We start from the raw sequence: 14,527 nt of genomic DNA on the forward strand, positions 1-14,527 counted from the left end.
AATGTGGACCCAGACACCTACTAAAAATACAACTCCTATCTCCAATCCATTCTGATTATCTGTCTACATTTTTTTGTTACCATAATAATTGTAATAGGCACTGGTATCCAAATTACAAATCTTCCATATATTCTTTGGGTCACTTTGTTATAACATATTAAGGAGCTGACCAAGAACTGACCTTAAGATTTCTTAACTACAAAACTGACACAGAATGCTCTTAGGCAAAGTTGCTTATTAAATGAGGCTATTCATAAATAATCTAAAATATATTCCTCAAAATGGAGATAAAAATGCCAAGAAGAAAGTAAGGGGAGAAAAAACTAACAGAATTCTCATTTACTTTGAAAAAAACTGCTATAAACTACTACTTTATATGTATTGAACCATTTGAATTGCATGGCCTATGTTATTCATCGTATCTTGACACTTGAACAGAGTTGCTAAAATACTGTATGTTTTCTCTGGTCTCACATTAGTAATAAGCGCATCAAATCATAGAGGTTCAAGCCCATGAAGGCTTTGATTGTTACTGTTTTCTCTGCAGTACAGCTTTTGACCAACAAAATCCAGTAAAGAAAAACACCTCAAATTTGGGGAATTCTGATTGTTTCCCAAAGAATGAAAAATAGCCAGCAAATTCATATGGGAAAAAATTTGAAGACATTTCAAGAAATGTGCCTATTTATTGAGATGATTTTAGTATGATGCAGTAAATAGAACAACAAATAGTCTTGACTTTATTAATGAGTCAAATATTAATATCTTTATATGGCCTTTTGTGTGTTGTAGATAAAAGCCATCATGGCTTTGGTTGCTGCTATCCTTTTGCTAGTGATTATCAGTAAGTATTTATTGGATTATTACTTCTTAGGGTATCATTTGTTTTAGAGTTCATTTTAATTCCCTTTTTATTTTCAGTTGACTTAGCATGTCTGAAGTCAGGATTGAGTAATGACTTCTGACCTGTCTCAGGAGCTCTTAGAATCTATAGATCTCTGAAAATGCTCTTAAGTAATATGTAAAATTTTATGTGACTATGTATATGTACATTTTTATAGAGAGTCTATATCTTTTATCAGATTCTCAAAGGGAACTCCTGTTCTGCCCCCAACCCTTACCCCCAAATCCAAGGCTAAGTGATTTGTTCCAGGCCAAATCTGGTTCCTGTTACACTAAGGTCTAAAATACTCATGTTCTATTTATTATTAACTCTCAGGAATGGCAGTTTGCATCTTGTAATATTGTTTTGGAAGGATACATCCAAATGCATTCTCCAGATGATTTTTGTTTGGTTTTTGTTTTGTTCTGCAGTTGAGAATAATTTCTATCATTAAAGCATGACTCCTTCCCTTCCTTTTTCCCTTAATATTCTTTTGAAAATCAGATCATTTTAAATATCTCTTTTTCTTCAAGGCCTCTCTACCTGTGGTTACAGAGGTTTTATGAAGATTTGGAAAGTATCTAAAAGTAATCATTTGAAAAATTCTATTATGCTGTTATTTTTTTAAACAGAAAAAAAATGTTTTATTACAAAGAAATACAGTCAATCCTTATTATTCATAGATTCTGTGTTTGCAATACCAGGTAAAATTATTTGTAACCCCAAAATCAGTACTCATGGTGCTTTCACAGTCATTTACAAACATGTTCAGAGTAACAAAAAATGTAAGTCCCCCAACCCACACATCCCTAGCTGAGGTTAAACAAAGCCATTTCTGCCTTTTTATTTCAGCACTCATAACAAAACATGTTCTTTATGTAGTCTATTTAGTACCACATTTTCTGCATTGCCGTGCTTTTCGTTGGTGATTTCACTGTTTATAACGGCCCCCGTGCGTAGTGCTGAAGTGCTCTCTAGTGTTGCTCAGTACAAGCGAGCTGTGATGTGTCTTCCTGGAGAAAATACACAGTAGGCAAACTTTGTTCAGGCATGAGTTATAGTGCTGCTGGCCTTGAGCTCAGTGTTACTGAATCAATAATACGTATTAAATAAAATGTCTTTAAACAGAAACACATATAAAACAAGGTTATGTATTGATTGACAAAAATCTAGTAGCCAGAGACTCACAGGAACTTAACCTTGTATCTTCCCTAGCAGCAGTGGTTCAGTATTCACTAATTTCGTGTTTGTAGTGACCTTATAGAAAATAACTACCTCAAAAACCAAAACTTAATCATGTATATATTGTGGGCAATTGGAAAATGTGAAATATTAAAAACAAAAAGAAAAATTCAACTATAATCTATAACTACAACACAGAGATAGCTACTACTACTAATATAACTATTATATATACTTCTCTTTTCCTATTAATATACAAGCATGTTTTTTTAAAACAAGACTATATTATATGTACTTTATAATAAACATATTGTGAATATTTTCCCAGGTTATCAAAATTTTTAGTAATATTTTAACAGCAGATACAAGCTATGGCTATGCCATTATTTATTTAAGATGCCAATGTTAGACATTTAGGTTGTTTTATGATATTTTTTGCTTCTCCTTTCCCATTTATTATTTATTACCTCAGATAAAAGTTCAGTCAATCTTCATTACCCATTTCTAAAAGTAGACACAACTACATTTAGGAATATTGCTTCAAGCCGGGCGCGGTGGCTCAAGCCTGTAATCCCAGCACTTTGGGAGGCCGAGACGGGCGGATCACGAGGTCAGGAGATCGAGACCATCCTGGTTAATATGGTGAAACCCCGTCTCTACTAAAAAGTACAAAAAAACTAGCCAGGCAAGGTGGCGGGCGCCTGTGGTCCCAGCTACTTGGGAGGCTGAGGCAGGAGAATGGCGTGAACCCGGGAGGCGGAGCTTGTAGTGAGCTGAGATCCGGCCACTGCACTCCAGCCTGGGCGACAGAGCGAAACTCCGTCTCAAAAAAAAAAAAAAAAAGGAATATTGCTTCAAACATAGCATATATATATGATGTTGATATATTGCTTTTTTCATGTTTTCTCTTACAGTTCTTATAGTCATGAAATACCGTACTTGATTTGATGACAGAGATCTTCATTAAACAAGATCTGGGACAGTAATAAAAGATTGCTGCATAATTTAAATGAAACCTATGTGTATATAACTTTCAAAACTTCTTTTTCAAGAAACTAAGAGGCAAGTATCACTTCAAATTGGAACGTTGAGAATGTTCAATTATCTTCTCCCCTTCTAACAAAATGTTCTTTTAATAATTATGTTTAAGGCAAAGAGAACTAGCCTCTATTTTTCCATATTTCAAGGATCTAATTTGAAACTAGATACTTGCCAGTTCATTATTTGTGTATATAGTTAAACACTGATGATAATATTTCATACTAGTAATTTAATGGCATAAGGACTTGCATTATTGCAATAGGGAGTGGGTCATGCTGGGGGTCAGGAAACCTGTGTAGAGTACCAAACTATATGCTGAAAGAGATGCATAACTATTCTGTCAATATTTGCAGAAATATCGTTCTTTTCATATTATAGTTGTTTTGCAAGCAATTTCCATATTTATAGGTGTAACAAAAGCTAAATGTTGTAAATGTTGTTGCCTTCAGCTTTAACTAAAAACATTCCAGTAAATATATTTTTGACTGTGTAAGAGAATGTGTAGTAATTTTTTTGGCATTTGGATTATGGAAATGGAAATTTTTAAACAGTGTGATTAAAACATGGTATGGCACCATAAAACTGGACATAATAAAGTTATTGAAGAGTGTCATTGGAGTATTTGAAAATGACCAATATATAGCTGCCAGTCATGGTCCAGTCTGTTTTCAGTTAAACTCCAATAAAGAGAGACGAGTCAGTCCTAATGTGAGTAAATGAAATTCACAGGTAACTTACTCCTTAATTTTATTTTAGTTAATGGCCTCTAACTTCCAACTATCTCATTTACCAAAAGTATGAAAAGTAGCAAAACCATCTATTAATACTTTTTGAATTTTATATCTTTGCATTTCCCGTTCATCCTTGAGGAGATGTATGTTGCACAATCAAGTTTTGCATCAGCCAACAATAATGAGTAGTAGAAAGTCAGGAACCTAGGTATATATATATATATACAGGATAATCAGTCAGTCAGTAAGCAGATGCTAGAGAGTGACCATTAACCTAAGCCTGTTTTCATAATAAAAAAATGTGTTAACTTTAAAATATGCCAACCTCCTTGTGTCTTTTAAACAAGTCAGAGTGAAAATATATTGTCCCCTAAGGTGTGGGGAGAGGAAGCTTTATAATAAAATTAGTGATTCTGCAGAAACTTGTGCACTGGATATCTTGAGAATATGAATATAAAACTCCCTAAATTAAAAATAGGGTTAATAGAAATTACCAGTATTTAAATAGGGAAAAATGATTTTATGTTTATTTTATTTAAGTTTTATTTCTTTGGTCATCTTAATGCGAAATGAATAAAGCATAGAATCTGGGTTTGGTGTTTTGTTTTTTGTTTTTTGTCTGTTTTTAAAATTCTACAGGATTATTACTAGGAGGCAAAAAATGTTGTTTAGAATGGAAGGAAATTTGAAGAGAGAAAGCAGACTGAGACACTCAAGACACCTGCAAGTTATCTAAGAAGATCTAAATAGAATTTCTAAACTTTATAGTTTGCTTAGAGCATTAAGAAGGAGATAAAGGTCTTACATACTATAGCATATTGTCTCTGGTCTCTATGCTCTTTGTAAATGTCAATGTAAACAGCGTCTGAACTGCTAATAAATCTTTTAACAAGATACCCAGAAAAATGAGCATTTTTAGAATTTCAGTAGCTAATAATTCAGAAATGGAAATATTTTAACTGAATGGACAGAATCAGTCCTAACATTTGTATGTATGTTCTTTATTTGAATTGGAACTAGGCTTGTAAGTTTTAATTTTCCATTAGTTGATGTAGAAATCCGGTTCCTCCATAATATCTACAAGTGAAGATGAAGATTACTTCTCAAAAAGTATCCATATTTCCGGTGTTTCTTTTAATAAAGTATGCCACTTTTAAATAAATTACAAAAAGTAAAATTATAAATTTTTAAAAGTTTAAATAAGTAAAAGTAATATTTATTTGACAATATATATGTCACTGTCTTTGTAATTTAAACATATTGTTACCTGGGATATGGGTAACAGACATATCACTCATGGAACTTTGTAGTAGTGATGGCTTGGTTTGTAGTTTGTCATTTCATCTTTCTTGGTCTTGATTAATCCTGAAATCCTTAAAATGGCTGGCATGGTTATGACTTTATTGTGGTAACCTCGGAGATGTAAGCCCTCTTATGATCAAAAACAGAAGAAAAAATACATTGTTCAAACTGATGCCAGGCCTACCTTCATTACCTCCCTTAATTACTGTTTTTCTCATTCAGCTCAGATCATCCTGCACTTGAAAAATGAAGTTTTACCATCATCAAAACTATCATTATTTAACAACAAGTGAAGATCAACAGAAAAATTCAAGTAGCTTTGCAAATACTAGTTGATTCTCAGTGAAATCACGTCACTATTTTCATGCCTGAATCCATACCCTTGTGATTTATGTTTAATTACAGAAGCCTATTGCCTTGCAGCAATTTCGTTGTTTTAATACTGATAATTAGTTACTCCTTCTTATTATAACTCAGTAATACCTATGGTCGTTTGGTTCCTCTATCCTGACAAAGTTCACTGGAAATTGCCCTCAGATTTTATAAACTGGGGGATTTCTTAATTAGATGAAAGTTCACTATTAAAGATGGAATATTATATAAGATAGAGGAAGGATAATTAATACACATGAGATACAGAAATACTTTGTTAGCCCTCCTATAGATTGCCTATTTTAGTCTTTCTGTGCATTTCAGTACTCTGTATTAGAAAATTATAACTTCAGCACTTTTGGTAGCAAAAATTGGCATCTTTCAATTCTGTATAGTATGTGGGTATCCTGTAAATGATAATACGTGTACAGACTGAGAAGGCAGGAATATAATATAAAGAAATTGAAATCTCTCATTGCCAGTATACTCTAAAACAGGCTTGATGCCTTGTCAGCATCATTGCCCACATTGACTCTGTAATCTGTATATACACTATGATTAGAAAATATGCAAGAAATTGTTTTTCCATGTCAAGAACAAATACCAATAGAAGATGTCCCCTTAATTGTATTGTCAGAGTATTACTATGTCAAGGATGATTGTTCTGTTAACCTAATTTTGTGTTTTCACATGGAAATGTGATTGGACTCCATTTTTCTGTGAGTTGAGAGTAAGAGCATAAGTCAGTTTGAAAGCATTTTCAAGTTTGTTTTAGAATGTAGTGTAGGGCTTATATTTGTGCAGGAAATTGCCACAAAGCAGTGGAAAGACACTGGATTCTAAGGGCTGAAAGGTGCTCTACTTCTTGTTTTTTCCCATGTTGTAGACAAATGACATCATGCCTTAGATTGATATAGAGTTTAGGTCCTCTTTAATACTCTGATGTTAGTCTTATTCTGACTTCTTTTTCTGGAAACCAAGTAGAATTAGGGATGGGAACACAAATGCATTTATTCTGGCTCCTGTTTTATTCCATGAAGCTTCTTGGAACAAATCAGTAGGAATTGAAAAGAAAGCATGACCCACCCAGTTACAGGGGATAAATGTAAGCTTGTGAAAGTAAGCACCACACCATGTTTCTGTCTCCCCAGCACCCAGCACAGTGCTGTGTACCTTGGCAGATGCTAGATAAATGTGTTTTGAATGAATGTGCCTATGAAGCCACAAAGATGCCACATGTTAGTATATCAGTGAGAGCTGACTCCATAGTGCTCCCTGGAGAAGCAACATGAGCCTTTCGCTTTTGCCTGGATATAGTGGTGCTCTTCTACTGTAATTGGGTGTGGAAAAACTCTGGCTTTATGGTATTCCATTAGGTTCTTTTCATTTAAAGTAGTCTTAAATCAAAGTATCAAATATTTTAAAACCACAAAGTAGATTACATAATTAGCAGAGATTTTAGTCAGTAAAATGTTAGAAATCAAACTATAAGAAAACACAAGCCGTTTATTTTGTGTCTTGGGTATCTGTCATTATTTTAAATTCCATGCTCCCTTACTTAATCACTTTGGTAAGTGCCTTTGATGTTTGTTTTGAGATGTATAGTGGGAGATGAGTAAATGTAAATGTCATGTGCCCTGTTCCCTAGCTTCTCAATTCCTCATAACCATTTTTACCAGTGTTGGCAAAGTTTAGTCCTTTGTGTTGATATCAGAAATGTATTTGTAGCCTCTCCATAGTGAACAGTGAAATAAACTATTTCATAGAAAACAAAAATTAAGCACTTTGGCTTATTCAATGTGTTACCTGTTGCCTTAACTTCAAAGCATAGCTTATTTAATAATAACATCTGGATAATCACCCCTGATTTAATCTATCCTGTTTTCCCAATAAAGTGCAATGGAGGAAAAATAAGAAAAAGAAAAGGCATTCTTTCACCAAAACTTATGCCTGATACTGACAAAATCTAAGAGGAATTTCTCAGTGATTTTTAACTTAGTATAGCAATGTCTTTATCTCAGTCAATAGTGTGTAAGAGAGGAAGGCATGTAAGTGTCTGTAAACTTACATGCCCTAATCAGAAAACCTGGTCCTGTCCCTCAGCTGCCTGGTGCTTTAGGCAACCAGAGTAATGTTCATTCTCTCTAGCCTCCCTCCATCCACACACTAAACTGTGTCTTTTTGTTTTTGTTTTTGAGACAGGATCTTGTCCTGTCTCCCAGGTTGAAGTGCAGTGGCGCGATCACAACTCACTGAAGCCTTGAACTCCTGGGCTCAAGCCATCCTCCCACCTCAGTTCTCCCAAGTGGCTGGGACTACAGGCATGCACCACCATGCCCAGCTAAGTTTTTAATTTTTTTTATAGACAGGGTCTCACTATGTTACCCAGGCTGGTCTCAAATTCCTAGACTACTGCCATCCTTCTGCCTCAGTGTCCCAAAATGCTACGATTACAGGTATGAGCCACCACACCAGGCCTTTATTGTCTTAATACTACAAAAAGGCATGGGAGGGGAGATGACATTGGAGGCACATTGTACCCTGAGATAGTCTCCACAAATAAAGTGCTGTAGTCAGAAATGGAGATGGGAAGCAGCCTGGTAAGTGCACTCTGAGAATGATGGTGTTTAATACAATCCACCATTCAACAGATGAGAGAACCAGGCAGGAAGATCAGATACTACCTGAATCCAACAGAATCATACTTAGTGTGCCCATCACACACTAAAAATTGCTGAGGAGCTGTGACTATCGGCCTGCTTTTCAGTTGTCAGTATAAGAAGGGATTCTGACTAGTAAGCAAAGACTGAGCAGTCAGTGGTGGTGCACTTACCCTATTTTTTGAGTAACTGGGCAAGATCTTATCTGAGGATGTCTAAGAAGATGCACATGGACCTGTGAGTAACATTGTAAAAACACAGAAAAGAGAACGTCCTCCCAATCATTCCCAGCAACATACTCTGTCTTCTTTAAAAAGCTCCATCTCTTTTCTCCACTTCCCCCCAGCCCCCTGCCAAATTCCACTATAGATATATACATACACACATCTATACATCCATACATTTTTTTCTTTTTTCTTTTCTTTTTTTTTTAGAGGCAAGGTCTCGCTCCAGCATGTAAGCTGGAGTGCAGTGGCACAATCATAGCCCACTGCAGCCTTGAACTCCCAAGTGATCCTCCTGCCTCAGCCTCCCGAGTAGATGGGATTACAGGCATGAGCCAATGCAACCAGCCCTCATTGCTATACATTTTTGATAATTGTCCTCTTCCTGACATATACTTTCCTGTGGCAGAATTTAGAGAGGCAGAATAGTATATGACTAGTATAGTAGAAATAACATGGGTGCTGAAATCATGGGCTCTGGGTTTTTGTTTGTTTGTTTGTTTGTTTTTAGAGACGGGTTCTCACTATGTTGCCCAGGCTGGTCTTGAACTCCTGGGCTCAAGTGGTCCTCCCACTTTGGCTTCCCAGAGTGCTGGGATTATAGGAGTAAAGTACCATGCCTGGCTACAGGGAATTTTTTGTCTTGTTTTTGAGACAGGGTCTCACTCTGGAGTGACCCAAGCTGGAGTACAGTGGCACAGTCATAGCTCATTGCAGCCTTGAACTCCTGGGCTCAAGCACTCCTCCTGTCTCCGTCTCACTTGTAGCTAGCATTACAGGAGCATGCCACCACGCCTGGCTCCACTCCATATCTTTACTCCTCTTTATAGTAATAGTCCTTGAAAGATTTCAGTATACTTGCTATTTCTAGTTTTTTTGTTTATTCTCCTAAACAGTTCAGTCAAGATTTTCCCTCCACACTCCACCAGACTTACTCTTGGGAAGGTGACCAGTGACCTCTGCATTGCTAGATCCAGTGGTCCATTGTCAGCCCTGATCTCTGTGCAGCAGCATCATTTGATGCAGTTAATTACTCTCTTCTCCTTCATAAGTGCTTCCAGGGCTTTGTTTCTTCTTGCCCTCATGGTTGTTCCTCCTGTTCTCCTTAGCTCTTAATATCGGAGTATCCAGGATTCAGCTCTTGGTCCAGTCTTTACACACATTCCCTTAGAAAGCTTACCTAATTGTGTCATTCGAAATCACATCTTTGTGCTGACAAATCTCAAGTTGTTGTCTCCCACTTGACTTCCCTTGAATTTGGAGTCATCCAGTACTCTTTTTGATGTCTTTATTATTTCAAGTTTAGCATGTCCCAAACGCATTCCAGTCTCCTTTCATAGACCTCCTCCACATGCATTCTGCCCCATCTCAGTTGATGGCAACTGAATCCTTCCAATTCCTTAGACCAAAAACTGTGGAGTCATACTGACTTCATAATTTCTCTCTCAACTCACCTCTAATTCATCAGGAAATCCTCTGGTGCTACCTTTAAAAGATCTTTAGAATCTGACCAGTTCGCACTGCCTACATCATGACCACCTGGTCCTTTCCTACCATCATCTCTCACCTGGAATACTGCAGTAGCTTTCTAACTGGTCTCAGGCTTCTACTTTTCCCCCTCTCCCCAGAGTCTGTTCTCAACAGAATGGTGAAAATAATTCTTTCAAAATGTAATCAGATTATGCCATTGCTTTGCTCAAAACTCTTCAATGGCTTCCCATCTTCCTCGGAGTGAAAGCCAAAATTCTTTCAGTGGCCTACAGGGTCTCGTGATGCATCCCCAAGTCACCTTGCTGACCTCTGCCCTTGTCTTTGCCTTCTTTGCTGTGCTGCAGCCACACCAGCCTCTTTGCTGTTCCTCAGACAAACCAGCTCCAGGCCTTGGACTTGCTGTTTCTCCTGCCAGAAAAGCCCTTCCTCCTCAACCACTGCATGAACAGTTCTCTTGAATGACTTTCTCAAAATCTCCCCGAGTACACCATCCAATCCCTTTACTCTCTGTTTTTCCAGAACATTCTAACATTCCAGAATTTTCTCTGATATATCCCAAACCACTCACTACAACAGCAAGTGTCATAGTGAGTGCTCAAATAATTATTGAATGTATTAATTATCCTGAAGATGCAAAGGAAGATGGTAGTTTTGAAAATGATGTACTACAAGAACTAAATTGATTTTGAGCACCTCAGCATCTGCAGCAGGATGAAACTGATGCTTTTGGAATTCCAAAAGTCATAAAGAGAGAAAAGGCAAGAAAAAAAGTACAATTAAATGTGTTATGTAGACAATTAGGTCAGCCATAAGGGGAGCAAGTTAAAATAATTTGCCAGGAAACAAATTGCAACACAAACATTAAGCCCTTCACTGAAGCAGTGAGGAGTAGAATCGATTGAAGAAAATCAGTAATGCAGAAGAGAGGTTCAAGAAGCTGCCACAGAACACAGAAGAAAAAGATCAAAACTGTAAATGGACAGTGTGATGTTAGATCTAGGAGACCAAAAAAAGAATACTAAGAATTTACATAGTGTTCCTGTGGAAGAAATCCAAAAAGAGTGGAACAGAGAAGTCATCAAAAAACATTATTCTTTGATGTATTCTTTGATGAAAACTTAAGCTTTCATAAAGTCCTTCAGGAGAAAACAAAATTGTCAAAAGACACAGTAAGCTACATTGTAGTACAGTATATGAATTATAAGATTAAAGGGGTAAATTCTATAAGCATTGACACCTGAAAAATGTGTTACCTACAAGGAAGCAAAAATTAAGCTTACCTCTGTCTTTTCTACCACTGAATTATAGAATACTAAAACAGCATCTGTAGATTCTTGAGAGGATATAGCTGTGACTCAAGAATTTTTATACCAAATCAGTTGTCACTTAAGAATGAAAACCACTGAGGATTCTATGGACCATTGGAAAAATTTTTAAAAAGAACGCAAACCAGGCTGGGCTCAGTGGCTCACACCTGTAATTCCAACACTTTGGGAGGCTGAAGCAGGAGGATCACTTGAGCCCAGGAGTTTGAGACCAGCCTGGACAACACAGTGAGACCCTGTCTCTACAAAAATTTAAAAAATTAGCCAAGCATGGTGGCACATGCCTGGAGTCCCAGCGACTCAGGAGGCTGAGGTGGGAGAATCATTTGAGCTCTGGAATTCAAGGCTGCATTGAGCCATGATGGCACCATTACATTCCAGCCTGGGTGACAGAGCAATACCTTGTCTTAAAAAAAAAAGAAAAAATGAAAACCACAAACACAATACTCTTAAAATATGAGAGTTCAGAAAACATGACATCCTTGTCTCTTTTCTTGATAAAAACATTACTGGAAAATTTACGTTATACAGGCAGCTAAGAGAGAAATCAAAATTGAGAGTTCGAAAACAGACAATTCTTCTACTTGAAACCCTTTGATGAAGTCTCATTGCACTTACAGTGAAAACTGAACTGCTTACCTTCCTTGATCTCATCAGTTACTACCAGGGTAGCATTCTGTTTTACGTCACAGGACACTCAAAATAACTCAAGGAGAATTTAATAAAGGTAAATTTATAAAGGTGGTAGGGCTTAAAGAAACTACAAAGGATAGTACAGCTTGAAGGGTTGAGGGAAGGCAGAGGTTACCGACACCTGGAAGGACAAAGTCACATGAAGAGGGCTACCTTGACTTTTGGCCAAGGGATGCAGCCAGCCTAAGGTGATCTTACAGGGAGGACACCAGGGGAATAAATAACCTGGCCTAGCTGTTTTATTCCCTGTGATCTGGTGCTAGGACTTCCCTATTATTTTTATATATATAAATATATATATATATAATTTTTTTTTTTTTTTTTTGGAGATAAAGTTTTACTCTGTCGCCCCGACTGGAGTGCAGTGGTGCAATCTCAGCTCACTGCTAACTCCGCCTCCCAGGTTCAAGCAATTCACCTGCCTCCGCTTCCTGAGTAGCTGGGATTACAGGCACACGCCACACACCAGGCTGATTTTTGTTTTTTTAGTAGAGATGGGGTTTCACCATATCGACTGGCCAGGCCGGTCTCATACTCTGGACCTCAAGTGATCCCACCTCGGCCTCCCAAAGTGCTGGGGTTACAGGCATGAGCCACCATGCCCGGCCAGACTCCCCTATTTTTGAACCTGATTAAAAAAGAAACGGCAAGGAATCCTAGCGGTGTAAGCCACACTGGTCACCATCCTGAAAGGAGGGTAGAAAGTGCATCTGATGCCAGATTCCATTCCCCAGCTATTGTGGATGTTAACGTTGCTGCCAATGGCTCACAGTTTCCCCCTTCTCTGGAGAACTGCTGTCTGCCAATGGGAGCCACTTCACCTCTGAATTAAGTCCCATCCCTGGGGGTACTTTGGAGCCAATGGTAGACTGATATTGGGGACCAAAAGCCTGAACCCCTTATCTGAAGGTGGGACAACTCGATGTTGTGATATATGCTTGAAATGCCACACACGCCCTTGAATCTGGCCAAGGCTAGACTTTATCTGAGACCATTTTTGCTCGGCCTTTTCCCTTCGTTGTCTTTCATCTCTTCGTCTCTTAGAGAGCTGAGCACTCCTTCGATAAATCACATGCGTCTGAATCCTTGTAGCCAACTGTTTCTAAAGGGCCCAACTGAAGAGGGTTAGTACCCGTATTGGTCCCAGAAAACAGGTTCTAAGGATGGGATTCTGGAATTAGATCACCCACTGAAGAGAGAGCAATAAGGATCACATCACTGGTGGTAGGTGGAGTAAGTACTGTTATCAGTAGTCTCTGACATGCAGTAGCAGTGGTGTTCATTGCTAAAATGTTCACCTCTGGTGAAGTGAGAGGGATACAAGTAGAGGGGAATGTGAAAGTCATGCCATCTCTAGCATTTGAGAGAAACAGGAGATACGGTCATTTTAAGGATTTTGAAATGGAGCAGCTCCTGCTAAACTCCATTCTTAGCTTGGAAAAAAGAAAATGACAGATGTGACAGATGCAGGGCAATCAATTGTGAATTTAAAGCAAAATACGAGAATCAGAGATTCTCTAATTCTCTAATTGAAAGTATTTAAAGAGACCTTTATTTCCTGAAGCTGAAGAGCAGAGAGAGTTGAAGACCAGGCCCAGAATTCATTTTAAGGTGGCAGAATTTCAAAGAACAATGAATTTTCAGCCTCAGCAAGTTTCCTATGCCAAAGTCAGGATCTTGTTAGGGAAAGAACAGGGCCTAGAGACTTGGGATGGGATATCTGGGTAGATGCCCCTGAGGGTCTTTTTTTTTTTTTTTTTTTTTTTTTTTTTTTTTTTTTTTTTTTTTNTGCAGCCTCAACATCCTGGGCTTAAGCAATCCTCCTGCCTCACCCTCCTGAGTAGTTAGGTCTACAGGCACATGCCACCATGCCTGGCTAATTGTTTTGGTTTTTATTGGGATGAGGTCTCGCTATGTTACTTAGGCTGATCTCAAACTCCTGGGCTCAAACAGTCCTCCTGCCTCGGCTTCCCAAAGTGCTGAGATTACAGACGTGAGTCACTGCACTCAGCCCACTTGAGGATCTTGAATGCTCAGATTCCACAGAACTCCCTGGGCCTGCAGAAGTGGCCCAGTCCCCCTTGTTGAAAGATAAAACCCCATTTCCCCCTTCACTCTTGCTTGTTTGAAAGCTATTCAGTAGCCTCTAAACAAGGCAAGTAACTTCCAGGAGGATGCTGGCCCATCTCGGGATCTGCCCCCTCCTACCTGCCTGGCCACCAGACCCATAACTCCTCTGAAATCAAGGCTCAAGAGAGAGGTTTAATGATTTGCCCAGCACTTACACAGGTGATGTGTGACAGAAGCGAGGCTGTAATCCAAAGTGGAACTAGTGATGAGATTCTTTACAGCAAGCTGCATTCACTAAGGCAGTTTTCCTTTCTAAATAAATCTCTCAGACTTTCACTGAGTCAATAGAGGTGGGAAACCGGTGATGATCACTATCTCCCTCTAAACAAGTATCATACACTCAGATTATTAAGTTACTACCCAGTCCATTTTTTTTTTTTCATTGACATTTCCCATATGCAAGGCTGGCTACATAATTTCCAGGACCCAGTGCAAAATTAAAATGTGGGGCACATTTTTAAAAGCACAGAGAACTTTTCCTGTGGCAGCAGCG

At 38.1% G+C, this 14,527-nt stretch overlaps 1 protein-coding gene across 3 annotated transcripts in view; it reads left to right on the forward strand.

Moving 5' to 3' along the window:
• VAMP4 (vesicle associated membrane protein 4) overlaps nucleotides 1–6,234 on the forward strand; it is a 39,662-nt gene extending 33,428 nt beyond the window's left edge. For 2 of the 3 annotated variants that reach the window (XM_025364656.1, XM_025364667.1), the window contains exons 7-8: nucleotides 793–844; nucleotides 2,980–4,428. In XM_025364656.1, coding sequence (XP_025220441.1) covers nucleotides 793–844; nucleotides 2,980–3,008 — 81 coding nt within the window. In that variant the 3' untranslated portion in view covers nucleotides 3,009–4,428. Of the gene's footprint in view, nucleotides 1–792; nucleotides 845–2,979; nucleotides 4,429–5,361 lie in introns of those variants that run through there. The other variant, XR_003116519.1, reaches the window with a different exon arrangement.
• The last annotated feature ends 8,293 nt before the right edge of the window (nucleotides 6,235–14,527 follow it).

The sequence above is a fragment of the Theropithecus gelada genome, chromosome 1 (genome assembly GCF_003255815.1).
Source record: "Theropithecus gelada isolate Dixy chromosome 1, Tgel_1.0, whole genome shotgun sequence".
Classification (NCBI taxonomy): Eukaryota; Metazoa; Chordata; class Mammalia; order Primates; family Cercopithecidae; genus Theropithecus; species Theropithecus gelada.